This window comes from Lathamus discolor, chromosome 4, assembly GCF_037157495.1.
Source record: "Lathamus discolor isolate bLatDis1 chromosome 4, bLatDis1.hap1, whole genome shotgun sequence".
NCBI classification, from domain to species: Eukaryota; Metazoa; Chordata; class Aves; order Psittaciformes; family Psittacidae; genus Lathamus; species Lathamus discolor.
Genome location: NC_088887.1, coordinates 8768088 through 8781994, shown reverse-complemented (window position 1 = coordinate 8781994; position 13907 = coordinate 8768088). Strand labels below are relative to the sequence as shown.

The following is a 13907-nucleotide window of genomic DNA, read 5'->3' as shown; positions in this document are numbered from 1 at the left end:
TCACCCCCTGGAGAGGTCAAGGAACCTCTGGTGCCACAGCTCCACTTCCTCCTCTCCCTCCTTCTCACTCAGCACCCGGTATGTCTTGTTCCTGCGGCAGCCGAGGCGAAACACCTGCGGGGACAGCCTGAGCTCATGGGACTGATACCACTGCCCATCCCTCCCCCAGGAAAAGAGGATCCCCGTGATGGACAGCATATGGAGGCTGGGATGACGAGGGCGCGAGGGGGAAGAAGGGAGAACCAGCTGGGAAACAAGATGAGAGGCTGATATCTGAATGTGTGTTTAGCTGAGATATGGGCTAGTGCTCTGTGCTGCTCTTGTGTGTTTGGGTTTTGTTACCACCTAGGAAGCACCCAGTAGATGAGGGAGACCTTCCCCTGCAGGGATAGACAGGGATACCCAGACAGATGAGGGGCTCCCCACAGCTCCTCTGTCTCAACATTAGTGTCTGTCTCTGATGCCATCTCTCACAGCATCTGTGCAAATCCCATGGCCTCAATTACATGCCAGCTGCGTTTGGGTCACCATTTGTCACCCCCTCCAAACACACACAATTCTGTCCTGCTGGAGGGAAAAGCAGTGTGCCTGTGAGTCCTGCAGAGGACTTGGGCTGGCTGTGAAGGCACCAGTGATGGAGAAGGCTGCGTAAAGGGAAGTGCAGGCTGCTTCTTACCCTCAGGTTTTTGAGGCTCTGTTGGAGACACTGGTAGCTTTTGAACCCGCAGTAGCTAGGGTGCTGAATTCCATCTGAGTCACAGATCTGGGGGGAGACGTGAATGAAAGCCAGAGGAAGAAGAGGAGAAAGAGGGATGGGAGCATCCACTGGGCACCCACCTGGTTTGGGATATCTCCATCTTTGAAGGCACTGTACTCTGCCTTCAGCCAGAGGGCCACACGAGCGTTCTCACAGCCATGAGTGGCCATCCGGCTGCACCAGTACTCTGCCCTCAGCCCTCTGAAAGCCTCCATGCCATAGTATTCCGAGGTCTCTGGGAAGCTGGACTGCAAAAATGGGATAAAGAGAGCTATGCTTCTTCCTCCCCTCCCCACCACCCAGCCTAGGCTCCTCCCCAGAGGCCAGCAGGACATGCGGCATGCTCACAGAATCACAGAATCACAGAATCCCAAGGGTTGGAAGGGACCTCAAAAGATCATCTAGTCCAACCCCCCCGCAAGAGCAGGGTAACCTACAGTACATCACACAGGAACTTGTCCAGGCGGGCCTTGAATATCTCCAGTGTAGGAGACTCCACAACCCCCCTGGGCAACCTGTTCCAGTGCTCTGTCACTCTTACAGTAAAGAAGTTCTTCCTGATGTTAACGTGGAACTTCCTATGCTCCAGTTTACACCCATTGCCCCTTGTCCTATCACTGGATATCACTGTAAAAAGCCTAGCTCCATCATCCTGACACCCACCCTTTACATATTTGTAACATTGATGAGGTCACCCCTCAGTCTCCTCTTCTCCAAGCTAAAGAGACCCAGCTCCCTCAGCCTCTCCTCATAAGGGAGATGTTCCACTCCCTTAATCATCTTTGTGGCTCTGCGCTGGACTCCTTCAAGCAATTCCCTGTCCTTCTTGAACAGAGGGGCCCAGAACTGGACGCAATATTCCAGATAAGTACCTTGTTGCTTGCAGCCTGGTGCTGGGCTGAGATCTGAGGGTTGATGTAAGGTGAGAAGCTGCCTGTCTCACAGTGAACACGGTTCAGGGTATGGATGTTTTGACATTGTTCCCTCTTCAGCGAGCAGAAAGCGCAGTCAGGACACAGGTCCGTGTGATGCCGCCCGAGGCTGTCACACACCTAGGGTGGATGCAGTCAGGAGGTCAGGGGAAAAAGGAGACTGAGGAGCGCCTATACCTCTGGCTTGGAGCTTGCCTCCCTGGTCACCAGGTCAGCATCTCCCAGGAGGTGGCACCTGAAAGGACAGTGCCGATGAGCTCTGGCTGCCAGAGCACTGTGGTCAGCACTGCAGGGAGCCCTGCACACAGAGAGAGTCAAAGGTGGACATCAAAGTCTTTACCGAATCCCCGAACCCAAAGACTCTTTCTTCCATCTCCTTCCAAGCCTGAGCGACCACTGACGAGAGACAGTTTCCCTCCAGCATTGCGTAGCACAGGATCATCACTGCCTCATCCGTCTTCAGGGCTAAGAGGCTGACAGAGGAAAGGACAGAGGAAGTCAAGTCTCATCTCTTGTCACTAGCTGAAGAGAGACCTTTAGTTAAAAACTGAAGGAGGAAAAACAACCCCAAGGCATAGCAAAAAAACCCTTCCCAAAGAAACCTGGGACTCTTGGCCAAGCTGCGCAGAGAAATGTGGGTATCTGCAGAATATGTGCACATGGAATGGGTTGCCCAAGGAAGCTGTGAATGCTCCATCCCTGGCGGTGTTCAAAGCCAGCTTGGACAGAGCCTTGGGTGACATGGTTTAGTGTGAGGTGTCCCTGCCTATGGCAGGGGGTTGGAACTGGATGATCTTAAGGTCCTTTCCAACCCAAACCATTCTGTGAATCTAGGATTCTATGCTTTAGGAGTATGTGAGAGGGACTGGACAAGGCGCACAGCTTAAGAAACCTTCCTGTAAGGTCCTTTATTGCCCATCTGGGTGTACGCCAAGGAGGTGTTAGAGGTCGGCTGAGTGTTGACCATGGAGCAGCTTCATTTGGGTCTGGAGCATGTAACTTATTAAGCCTCCCTCCTGCTTGAACCAATATATTTGTCAGAATGGGGAAAAAATGGGTAACAATGAACTAACTGTTCATCCAAACCAACATGGGAAACTAAAAGCAGAAGATTTAATGCCAGCGGGATAAGGACAATATTTAGCATTTCTTAGGAAGAGTAGAAATTGTAGACATGGTAAAATGGTGCCAGTTATCAGTAATGAAGCATAAGAGGTAAAAATGCTCATTCAATATTTGTCTTCTGTGTCTGGAGACAAAACCAGTGATAAATAAGGCAACCGGTTTGGTTTCTGATCTGGCAGAAAGTAAGAACAGCAATTGCTTATGTTAAAATGCTCTTAAAATCCATACATGTGCTAACCTGTATGGAGAAGTTTTCCTGAGAGTAGCTTAAACTTTCTGGAGACCTTCAGATTAGCATTAGGTTTCCCAAGGCCTGGAAAACTTTCACCTAGGGTGAGAAGCTAAAAAAGCTTCACTTAGCTGAGCAAAGACACGAGTGGGTGGCCATTCAGTAAGTCAGTCAGTACTTTTACCAAGGTGGGGATCATCTGGAAAGCTCTTTTCAGGAGCAGATGGAACAGCAACGACTTTTGGTGACTAGAATTTGGGATGAGATTCGTTCAAACCAGAAATTAGCTGCCTTTTCCTGTCACAAAGGGTATGTACCATGGGAGCAACTGATGGGGTGGTTTCTCCACAGCTTGGAGACTTCAAAAAGGTATCACAAATTTCTCTCAGTAGAAGGGCTACATGATGCTGTTTTTTCTTCAGGGCTCATCAGATAGGGCTCTCCGTCCTGTACTGAGCAGGAAGGCCAGGGTGAATGATCAAAGTAATAGCCAGGCATGAAGGCTAAAAGAGATCAGCCTCCCCACTGTTAAGCTCTTGCAGTTATGTGGTGTGTGAAGAAACGGAGATGTAAGGAATGACTAGAATATGTGAGATACGTGAGAGTCATACAGTGCATGTACAGGAACACAGAGATGCTTGGCATTTGCATTGAGTTTGGGTGTGCACTCACACAGCAGAACATGAGTGAGCATTAGGATTACTAAGAAGTTCTGTGAGCCTCCTTAGTGTGCACCTCCTTTTGTGCATACCCTGCCATACGCCGCGGATGAAGGAGCTTACAGCATAGGCTCTGTACTTGCCGTGAGTCAGAAACAAGGGATGCTGTACCCAAACACTAACCAGCAGCAAGTGAGAGTGTCAGAATACCTGAAGGCATCTCTCTCTACTAAAAGAGAACCTTGAAAGTCTCAGTCATGGAAAATATGAATATTATTTTTTTCTTTAAAAAAGACATTCCAGGCAAGCTTGTTTTATCACAGTGCAGCAGATGCTGCTCTGAGCCTGCATCCAGGCTAGCGAAGACATTACTTCAGCACACCATCCTGTACTGTACTGTGGACAGGCTGCAAACGGTATTGTGTAGATACAAACATGTGAACAAATTACTGCGCTGCTGGCCCACAGTATGTCAACCACATCCACTGGAAAGCTGAGAACAGCTGAATACCTGGAAATCTACATATCCCAAGCCTGCGCATCTCTTACTGCAATGCACCACAGTGTGACCAAACTGGTCAGAGGTTTGGGAAAGAAAGGTCTGAATTCAGAGAGGACAATAGAATGCAGACTGAGGAGAGCAGTGACACACACTAACTCTTTCAGGCAAAGTTGAAAAGAGTTAAAATGTGCAAGTAAAACACAGAAACAAAGCCCCCATATCCTGTATCCTTCCACAGCCTATAAGATCCTTTATGTTCATTCCTCCATCCCATGGCTCCACATGATACTTTAAATCTAGGGGTTATGTTTGTTTCCTCTGTAAACATTCAGACCATTTAGGATACCAAGAAGAACAGGAAATTTTAAATTTAGACCAAAAAGTCTGTGCTGATCCCACACTAAAATCCTGTCTAAGCTTGTTCAGTTCAACCCTCTCAGCGTTTTTCTGTGGCTGGGAGCTGAACATCACTGAGAGAAGAACCAGCGACAGCCTCCAAGGCACACCTAGCATTTCTCTTCTGTAAAGGATTGCTCGTTGTGTGTGGGTTACCTGACACTGACAGTTTCTCTCTTTAAGCAGTTATAACCCGGGAGAACAAGTGCTCAGTCCACGTTGCTGATAAATCTGTGACAGCCAAAGGGAGTCCCTGCCACCACTCAGATGCTTGACTGCTTAGGCGCAGTTGGATCTTCACCTTCAAGATTTGGTAAACTGGCTGGGGCATCCTGATGGGACTCACGCATTTCAGTTAATGACCCTGATATTATTCCCCAAACTCCTCTGAAAGAATTTACCCACAAATTTGTCACTAATGGCTATTGTTCCACCACTTGCTTGTTATTCCAGCAGCACATTGTGGTTCAATTGCATCTTCATCACACCAGGATGACCGGGCCAGTAAAACGAGAGGCATATTAACAGTCACTAAAGTGATATGAACAGCTCTGGTGTTTTCATCACCGAGGTATGGAAAAAAAAAAGAAGAAAAACAGTCCAGCTTGCTGTACTTTTTAAAAAATAGCAAACAAATAACAACCTGAAGCTTAGAAAGCAACTCCCAGTGAAAGGGTTTAACAGCCTTTGCTTTCTCCAACACACATACTGGTCCAAGAAGTGCAGCCCAAACAAGACACAAATAGATTACAGGCAAAAGAGGCATAAAAGGGAACTTTTCTATAAAGAGTGCTTCCATAAGTAGCGATGAAACATCTGCTGAGTGTTGATGACCTACTTGTTCAGAACAGATGCCAAGTCAGATGTGGGCCTCTGCTGCACAGCAAACTTTAGATTCGAAGACCACATTTGGTATGATCAGCTCTCGCATTTCTACTCACTACCTACCGACACTTTGCTGTTGGCCCTATATGCAGATGCACACGAATTGTGTCTGTAACATCCACTCACCCACCCAGGAAACTGAGTTGTGCCATCAGGTTGAGGTTACCAAGAAATTCTGTTGCCCTATCTGCCACATCCTCCTCTATCTCTGTTCTCCATCTCTGCTGTGAGGCTTTCTGGCCTCCTCAAGGCTGCAAAATGAGCAGCTGGTTTACCACCTCTGGGTGAGTGAGATGCATCTGTATCATCCCCAAGTGACAGCCGGTTCCTGAAAGCAGCTGAGAAGTGTCAGGCGAACGGGTCCCATCCCACATCACCAGACTCAAGAAGAGGTCCTGGGCTCCTCCCTTGCTTGTGGGCACCTGCAATCCACAATGCCATGGCACTAGCTACACCCTAGGGCCATCCCTGGTTTCTCTTCTGGCAATGCCCAGCACCCTGGCACTGGTCTTTGGTGTACCCAGCCACTCGCCCACTGCTGCTGCCTTATGGCAGTGCTGGGGCTTTGTGTCCCTTCACAGTGGTATTATAGACAAATGGTATGGACCCTGCAGAGTGTAACAGCACTGCTGCTGGTCCCCTGCACTCGTTGACATGATGCTGAGTGTGTCTGTGGATGTGCAGAAGTTTCACCATACATCAGGGAAAGTCAGAGATCTAAAGCAATTTTCTACTGCAAATCCCTCCCTAAGCATAGTACCCCTGTACATTGGTGGCCTAAGCTGGAAAAAGCCCAACAGTTACTTGGAGGCAATGTTTCAAAGGGAATGTGAAAAAATGAAACTAAGAAGAATCTGTGGGTCGAGATCAGTAATTGCTCAAAGGCAAAAAGAGAAGAAATCAGGTAAAAGCCTGTCTTGCTCTAACATCTCAAGACATGGAGTGACACACACAGAGCTTACTTCAGCGTATCTCTGAAGAGTGCTAGCTAACAACATCCACCTTTCCCTCATCATGATGACAAGGATTTGGGCCATTAACTTGCAGCTGCTGAACCTCTCCAATATTGGCTGGCTGTGTGAGATGAAGTGAATACCTGAGGCAAGCAAAAAAGAAGATAAGGAGCAAACAGCAGCTCTCTAGCACTTTGTAACCTCTGATTTAGGGCAGTTGCTGCAGGAAACTAAAACCACTAAGGAAATAGCCATTCTTAGCATTTTCAGAAACAAAAGAGATCTTGGCCTGCATGCCAAGAAGACAGGCAGGCTGGCTAGGTACCTGAAAGGTCAAACCCAGAAAGTAACCTGACACAGGAGCTATTGGGAGAATAGGGATGTAAACACATCTCTCCTGCTGACCTGTTTGTATTGCAGTCCTTTACCTCTGCCCCTGAGACACTGAGAGACCCCTGCTTTGAGAGTCCCAGAATCCTGGGAGCATTTGAATTTCATCTAGCCCGGTGGTGAGAGGCAAACCTGCCTTGTTAAGACTCCCCTTTCACAGTTAGTTGTGCACAGTAGCAACAGTGAGCTCCTAAATTGGTCCCTGGACTCACTGAATGGTCAAAAGGTACCACTACGTAATCCCCAAGTCACAGCCAGTTCCTGAAGCAGCTGAGAAATGCGAGGGACATGGGTCCCACCCTTCACCACCAGACCAAAGTAAAAGAGGGATTGCAGACAAGTGATGCTAAGTCAAAAAGAGTGGGTTTTTTTTTCTGGGGATGGTATTTTTAATGCATGGTTTGATCTTAAAGCTGCTGGGGATGAAGCACGTAAGCACCACAAGAACTGCTTGGAGGGGTAAAACAGGAGGAGGAGGCTGCAGCCACTGGGAGGGCTTAGCTCAGCCTTGCTGGGGGAGCTGGGCTCATGAGCATCCACACACGAATGCCAGCATGATAAGGGCTGTATCCAGGACAGCTGTGACACTGCGAGAGGTGTAGGGGTCATAGCAGACAAACAACGCGCCAGCAGAAAGCCCTGGGTAAAAGGGCAAATGCAATGCTTGTGTGCAAACAGAAGAGCAGGGGAAGGAGGTTGATCTCCTGCACACCCAACCGCCAAAACCCGTTGCTGAATGGTGCACGCAGAACTGGAGCGTGTGGATGTTTTGAAAGGACACTGAAGATTGCCACAGAAAATGAGAGCTGGATGGGCTTTACAATGTAAGAGCTACAGAGCTCTTTTTAGCAAGGCTGAATCATCCTGTATAGGTAACTTTGTGGAGAGGAAATACTGGGAAATAAATAGCTCATTAATTGTGGGGCAGAAAGCACAATAAGGACTAGAAATGGAAAGTAAGTGCACTAAGAGACATTTCCCCTCCCATAATGATTCACTGCTAGCAGAAAGACCACAAAACAGTGCTGCAAATTCCTCACCTTGTTATATTACTGCCTTTGCCCTGTCTCTCTCTAAAGGTCACAGCTGGCTTCACCAGGTACTATGAAAGCTGGTAGAGCTACCAGAGCAGCCGCCACAAGCAGGAGTGAGCAAGAAGGGATCTATGTCCTGCTAGACATAAGACCTTAGGGAAGACACGCAGCCCTGGGTTTGTGCCTGTCACAGCCGTGTGCACCTTGCATTAAACCAGGCGCTGAATGACACCTCTGCACGGCGACCAGTCCCACCCAGCACTGCTCCTCTTGCTGGAATGGAAATGCCTCTAAGCATTTTGCCCCTTTTTTAGGCATGCTTTGAAGTCCCTTTGCGAGGAAGCAGGATGTGGTGAGCAGCAAAGCCGACAGGCACGGTCTATCTTGCCTTTTAATCCTCACTTGGGTTTAAGCTTTGCTTAGCATGATTGATGGGGCTCGGCTGCCAGGTTACAGACACACAGTCAGCATTAGTGTCTTTGAGAAACTCTGCAGCAGCATAGTGAGTGTCATCTGCAATCACAGCGGACCCTCAATAATCCCAATGTAACTAAATCAGAGCAAGGCTCAATTTCAGAGGCAGGGAAAATGAACATGTCCTCAATGAAACGGAATTTTGCCTTAGAGTACATACACAAGAAGAAGTTTGTCAAGCAGTAAATTAGGAATATAATAGGAATAGTATTAGGAAGTAGGATGACATAAGTTACAGCCTTGCACAACGACAGTTACAGCTTCAACAACAGGATGCAATTCATTTTTACACACAGAAGTGGGAGCTCTGGTTAACTGTAGTAGCGTGCAGTGTGTTTAATAGACCCCACAGATGTACAATCGTGCACAAAACGTGTGCTTACAGGAACATCACTAGCCAGCAACAGACTTGAAGACAACATGATTTCTCCGTGAAAAGCACACCTACACAGCATTTTTGTGTTTCCTCTTGGCAAGGAAAGTAATCTTTGCAACTCAGTCAAAGCCACAAAGGACTCAATGATCAAAAAGTAAATTTGAATGAAAACAGTAACCCTTTTGCAGGTCTTTTCTGCTTGGACTCACCTCAGCTGCTTGAGGACAGAGGCAAATTGATCCTGGCAGATCAGCTGAGAAGAAATCAAGATGCTTTACAAGCTCCTAGAGCATCCCTAGACCAGAGGATCTAAGTGGGTTGTGTAAAGGGATTGCAGTAAGCTGGACTGTCACAGGGCATGCAGCTGCTTTCAAAGCCAGAACCTGGAACCAGAAACTCTTTAAGAAGAGCAATGCACAGATCCAGAACGCAGAGACATGCTCAAGGAGTAGCAGTGGTCCTGCACAGCCAGGAGCAAGGCTCTGTGTTCCTGGCTCTGGCTTCTATCCCAGGGCTGCTTTTGCTCTACCTGGGCGAGGACAGAGCACTCTGCAGGGCACTCCTGGAGTCAGACTGTTTTGAGGAACATCTGCTTCACATTGCACAGTGAGTTTACCCCAAGGAACCTGTTTCTGCAGGTCACCCAGGTTGCCAGGAGTTGGGAGGAGGATGAGCGCAGGTGATTGCACACTGCAGATGACCACAGGGTGGGGATACACGTGCAGAGGAGAAAGCCCTGCCTGCAGCAAAGGCCTAAATCCACTTTGCTTAGGATGCAAAGGCAGTAGCATTGTCAGGAGCTAGCAGTGCCGGGTCACCCTCTCCCTGCTCGCTCTGTGCTGGAGGGGCTGCTCCCCGGCTACAGTCCTGCTCTGGATGGGACCAAAAAGCCTGCCTGCACTCACCAGTGGAGGGCAGGAGCGTGAATACCATGTACCGGTATGCATTAGGACATCCCTGCAGGGGTGGCGTGTGGTACCCTGCCGGGCAGGGAGATGGGTCTTCCCCTTACCTGCCACGGGATGCCGTTTCCTGCATCTCCTCCTCAGGGCTGCCTGTTGTGCTCTCTGAGTCTGGCTGGGTGCTGGAGCTCAGAGAAAAGCCCTTCCTGCCCACCTGGGACCTCTCCAAGTCGAGGGCCATGCGGATCAGCTGCCAGACGCCCTTCTGCAGGCGCTGCTCCCAGGCTTGCTCTGGCTGGTGAGGGGATTCCTGGGGATTCCCAGTGCCTACTGGGGCAGGGGTAGGTGAGACTGGCAGGCTCAGTGGGGGCACAGGCAGTCCCCTGCCTGGCTGGGGTGTCGGCAGCTTTGTTGTGCTCAGGGCAAGGTTCCTCGGCACTGGTTTCTGATTCGACAGCGCATAGGAGTACTTCAGGAGAGTGTCCACGCTGGTGCGAAGCAGGCTGTCAGCAGGCAAGAAAGCCAGCCCTGGAGCTGGGGAGAGAGTGGGACAGGGGTACTGAGCCAGCCAAAAAGCTGCTGTGAGGGGGAAAACAGCTATGGGATATCAGCAGGAGAGCAGGGATGCCCAGCACAGACAAGTGCAGCCATACCTTCTTCTGCAGGGGAGCTTTGGCCCCTTGTCCAGGAGCCCACCATGTGGGTTTGCTCCGTCGGGAGAAGGGTTTTTGGAGACAAATTCAGGCATGGGATTCGCTGAGCAGAGGAGAGAGGGAGAAACATGAGTCCCACTGTGCTATGTTCCCTTCCTCCTCACTGCTTCCATCTCCCAAGAGATATTGCCCCCCACCCTGTCTGGAATTCTGCGCCGCACCTTGATGTAGAACTGGCGTGTGAAGCAGCGGTACTGGGCGAAGTGGCAGAAGGTCTGAAACCACGGCTCCTCCCCAGAGTCAGAGCAGACTGGCCCTGGAGAGAGGTGAGAGACAGATGTGGGATGGGGGCAGGATGCAGCCTTACCTGTCCCATGGGGCTGGGTGCAGCAAGAGATGGGGCCCCCTGGACAGCTGTTTTCAGAGTAGCTTGTGCTTGAAGCTGTGCCTCCAAGTGGAGAACACGGCCTTGTGCTATTGCAGCTCCCAACCCCAGGTGACACATATACTTTCCCTCCAAACTACCCAGCTTCTCAGTTCGCCCTTCTGCCCTTTTTCACATGGTTATCTTCCCTTTTACAGAGACTCAAACCTGCTGTTTCCAGCTCCTGATAAGGACTCTATTATCAGTCCTTGAAGGATTTACAAAAAGAAAAAAGGCAAGCAGAGATGTGATGGGTTAAAAAGGTGACTGGGCTGGGCCTAGCAACACTGGGGGAGACAACCTCTTCAGGGCAAAATAGCTTGACATCGATTCCATCTGTGCAGGGGATGGAGCAAAGTCCACAGGGCCAAGATGCCACTGGCAAAGTCTGTGCCTGTACACACATGCACCATAGTCTTGACCAGCACTGCTGACACTACTGGCTTAAAAGCTGCAGCTCTTCCTGCAGTGATTGTAGGACAGCTGAGGCCATGCAGAACAGCTGAAAACCCTGGGAGGTTTGGGGAGGGGGTAATCTTGTGCTCTCTCTGCTCTATGGGTACACAGCCCAGCTAGCACAGCCAGCCCGTTCCACACACCAAATGGGTTAAGCGCTGGCTGCGGCAGAGGAGGTTAGTAGTGGAATTGCACTGCTCTCCTCTCAGTTGCTTGTACACCATCTTTCACACTGTATGCGCTTCTCTTGAGCTAAGCATATGGATTCACTAGCAGAAGTAGGATTTCAGGTATCCAGCAGGATCCCAGCCCAGAAAGGTGCCCAGATTGTAGGGCACATGCCAGATCCCCACCGTGTCCTTTGGTGATGCTCTGTGGAATCTCTCCAGGATGTGGGGGGCATGGACTCAGCAGTGCAATGCTCTTCCGTGTGGACTGCGAGCTGCGGTTGCACTCCATCACACAGCCGCTGCTTGCAAAGGAACACTGCTGCCGTTGGGCAGGGCACGAAGCCCAACCGTTTGCTAACCGCAGTGTTAGCCCGACTCTCCCCGCATTCGCAGCAGTGCAGACCAGGCCAGGCTTTGAGTATCACAGCTTGCTATGTCCTGCCACAAACCGTCCCTGTGCTGATACAGAAACTTCCCATTTTGGTGTGGGGAAGAAGAAAAGCATGTTTTCATTCCAGCATCCCGGAACCGAAGAAAAACTTGGCACAGATGAAGTTTCCCGTGGGCTCTGTTTGCTGCTCTCTTTATTTCCATGATGGCTCAGCTCCCTCACAGTCTGTTGAACACTGATGACATGGCCTGATGAGCAGCTTGCCTCCTTTAGACTGATCCTCTTTTCTCTCAGCTCATCTCCCCTACGGAAATGCTTGCCCGGCTTTGACTCCTTCGACTTTCCTGCCTGAGAGCAGCCTTTCCCAGCAGTAGCTGCTTGGTTTAATCAATACTATCTTCTGCCTTCGTCCTCTGCTCCTCCTGCCCATGTGTTTGCTGGCTTGTTGCAAACAGCTCCAGCTTCTGCTGGGTGTCAGGAAGCCTCTGGGCTTTGTGGCCAGCTCACAGGAGCTCCAGTGTGGGGGAAAGGGAGGTAATTGGGGCAATTAATTAACAACCACTAAAGAGCTGGAACCAGCCGGGATGTTTGCACGCACTCATCAGGAAAACATCTTCCCGAGTCATCTTCCACAACAAAGAGCAAAGGCTCCATGTGGGCTTCCCTTGTTTGAAACGCAAGGTAACTGCTTTCCTCAGCAGCACACCTGAAGGGGCTCATGAATATTTGGGTATAGATGGCACTGCCATTTTAGCTGTGAGGACGCTAGAGGCAAAACACATGAGGGCACGTGCTCTGCTGTGTCTGCTCAGCCTCTCAGCCCAGCCGCAACATGTGCCAAAATAGCCCCAAAGCTGAAAAAAGGGACTGTGGAGGGGAATAAAGTCTGCAGATGGGGGTGTGGGGCTGAGGGTTGAAGGAAAAGAAGGCAAAGAGGGCATCCTGCCAAAACTGTCACATCTCCTGGCATTCCCAGGTGTTCCTGCTCTTGGCAACTGAGTCTCCAAAGGCAGCAGCAGTGGGATTGTGGCTGGATATGCCAAAAAGCAGTGCCAGGGTGAAGGGCATCGCCAGGCGAGGAGCCACGGACAGATGGTGCACTGGAACCCTGGGTGCCCCTAGTGCTATGGCACTGGAGATTGCAGGTGCCCGCAAGTGAGTGAGGAGCCCAGGACTCATCCCTGGGTCTGGTGATGCAGAGTGGGACCCATTCCCCTGACACAGCTGCAGAAACAAGCAAGAAATAGTTGCCCTCAAACTGCAGTCCAAATGAGCACAGTTGGGCTGATCATTCAGTTCATTGACGTTCATAGCTAAATATAAAGACATATTTTTTATGAGAAAATTGTTCCTATTTTTTTTTTTCCTCTGAAGAAAAATACAACAGAAGTAGTCCCAAGTTTTTTCAGCTGCACAGATATAATTATGCCACTTAAATTCTCTGATGCAGGGGTGCAGGGAAAGTATCTCTGCAGAGATTTAAAGGGTGCTGTTGCTATGGCGCTTTCTGAACTGGGATGTTTCTTGGCTCCTGAAATGTTCAACACTTAAAAAAGCAGCTTATCAGCTCAAGCTTTCTTAAAGGCCATGAGAGTCTGCACACCAAGCTCCTGTGTTAAACCCCACATCAAGCTGGAAGCAGGCAGTCAGGTTGCAACATGAACTGTTGGGAAGAGATGATGAGCTTCAGCAAGCTTCAGAAAACCGCGGCCAGTTTTTTGCCCCACCAATGGAGATGTGGAGAAGACAAAGAGCTCAATGAAGGGCCAACAAAGTGGCTGCGGCTTTCAGCCCCATGACCCTGGTGAAGAGGGTCCAGGGGGGCTGTGCTTCTTCAGCTGGGTGAAGAGGAGGTGGGGAGTTGCTGCTGAGTTAACAGCAGCCCACAAGGACCTGAAGCAAAGTTCTACAGGATGACAAAATCAACCTCTTCTTGGTGGTGACAGACAACAAAAGAGGGAAGAAACTGCGAATTCCTGTTTGGGAGGTTAGGAATGCCCATTAGGGAAAAGCCTTTTTTTTATGCCAGGAGAGGAGTGCAGCACTGGAAGGGGTGCCCAGAGAGGCCACAAAACCAAACTCCTTTGCACATAGCCAGGATGCTCTAGTGCTGCGAGTGTCCTGCTCCACATTGGACTTTGTGCTAGAGACCCCAAACCAACCCATTGCAACCCATCCCCATCCCCATTCCCTCAATCA

At 49.8% G+C, this 13907-nt stretch overlaps 1 protein-coding gene across 1 annotated transcript; it reads right to left on the bottom strand.

The window, feature by feature from the left end:
• ACRBP (acrosin binding protein) lies at nt 1-11606 on the bottom strand. The gene is made up of 9 exons (XM_065675739.1): nt 11501-11606; nt 10489-10634; nt 10268-10370; nt 9725-10148; nt 2030-2162; nt 1630-1809; nt 838-1005; nt 677-763; nt 1-114 (listed from the first exon to the last, which is right to left on the bottom strand). The coding sequence occupies exons 1-9, from the start codon at nt 11604-11606 to the stop codon at nt 1-3; spliced, it is 1461 nt and encodes a 486-aa protein (XP_065531811.1).
• Between the last annotated feature and the right edge of the window lie 2301 nt (nt 11607-13907).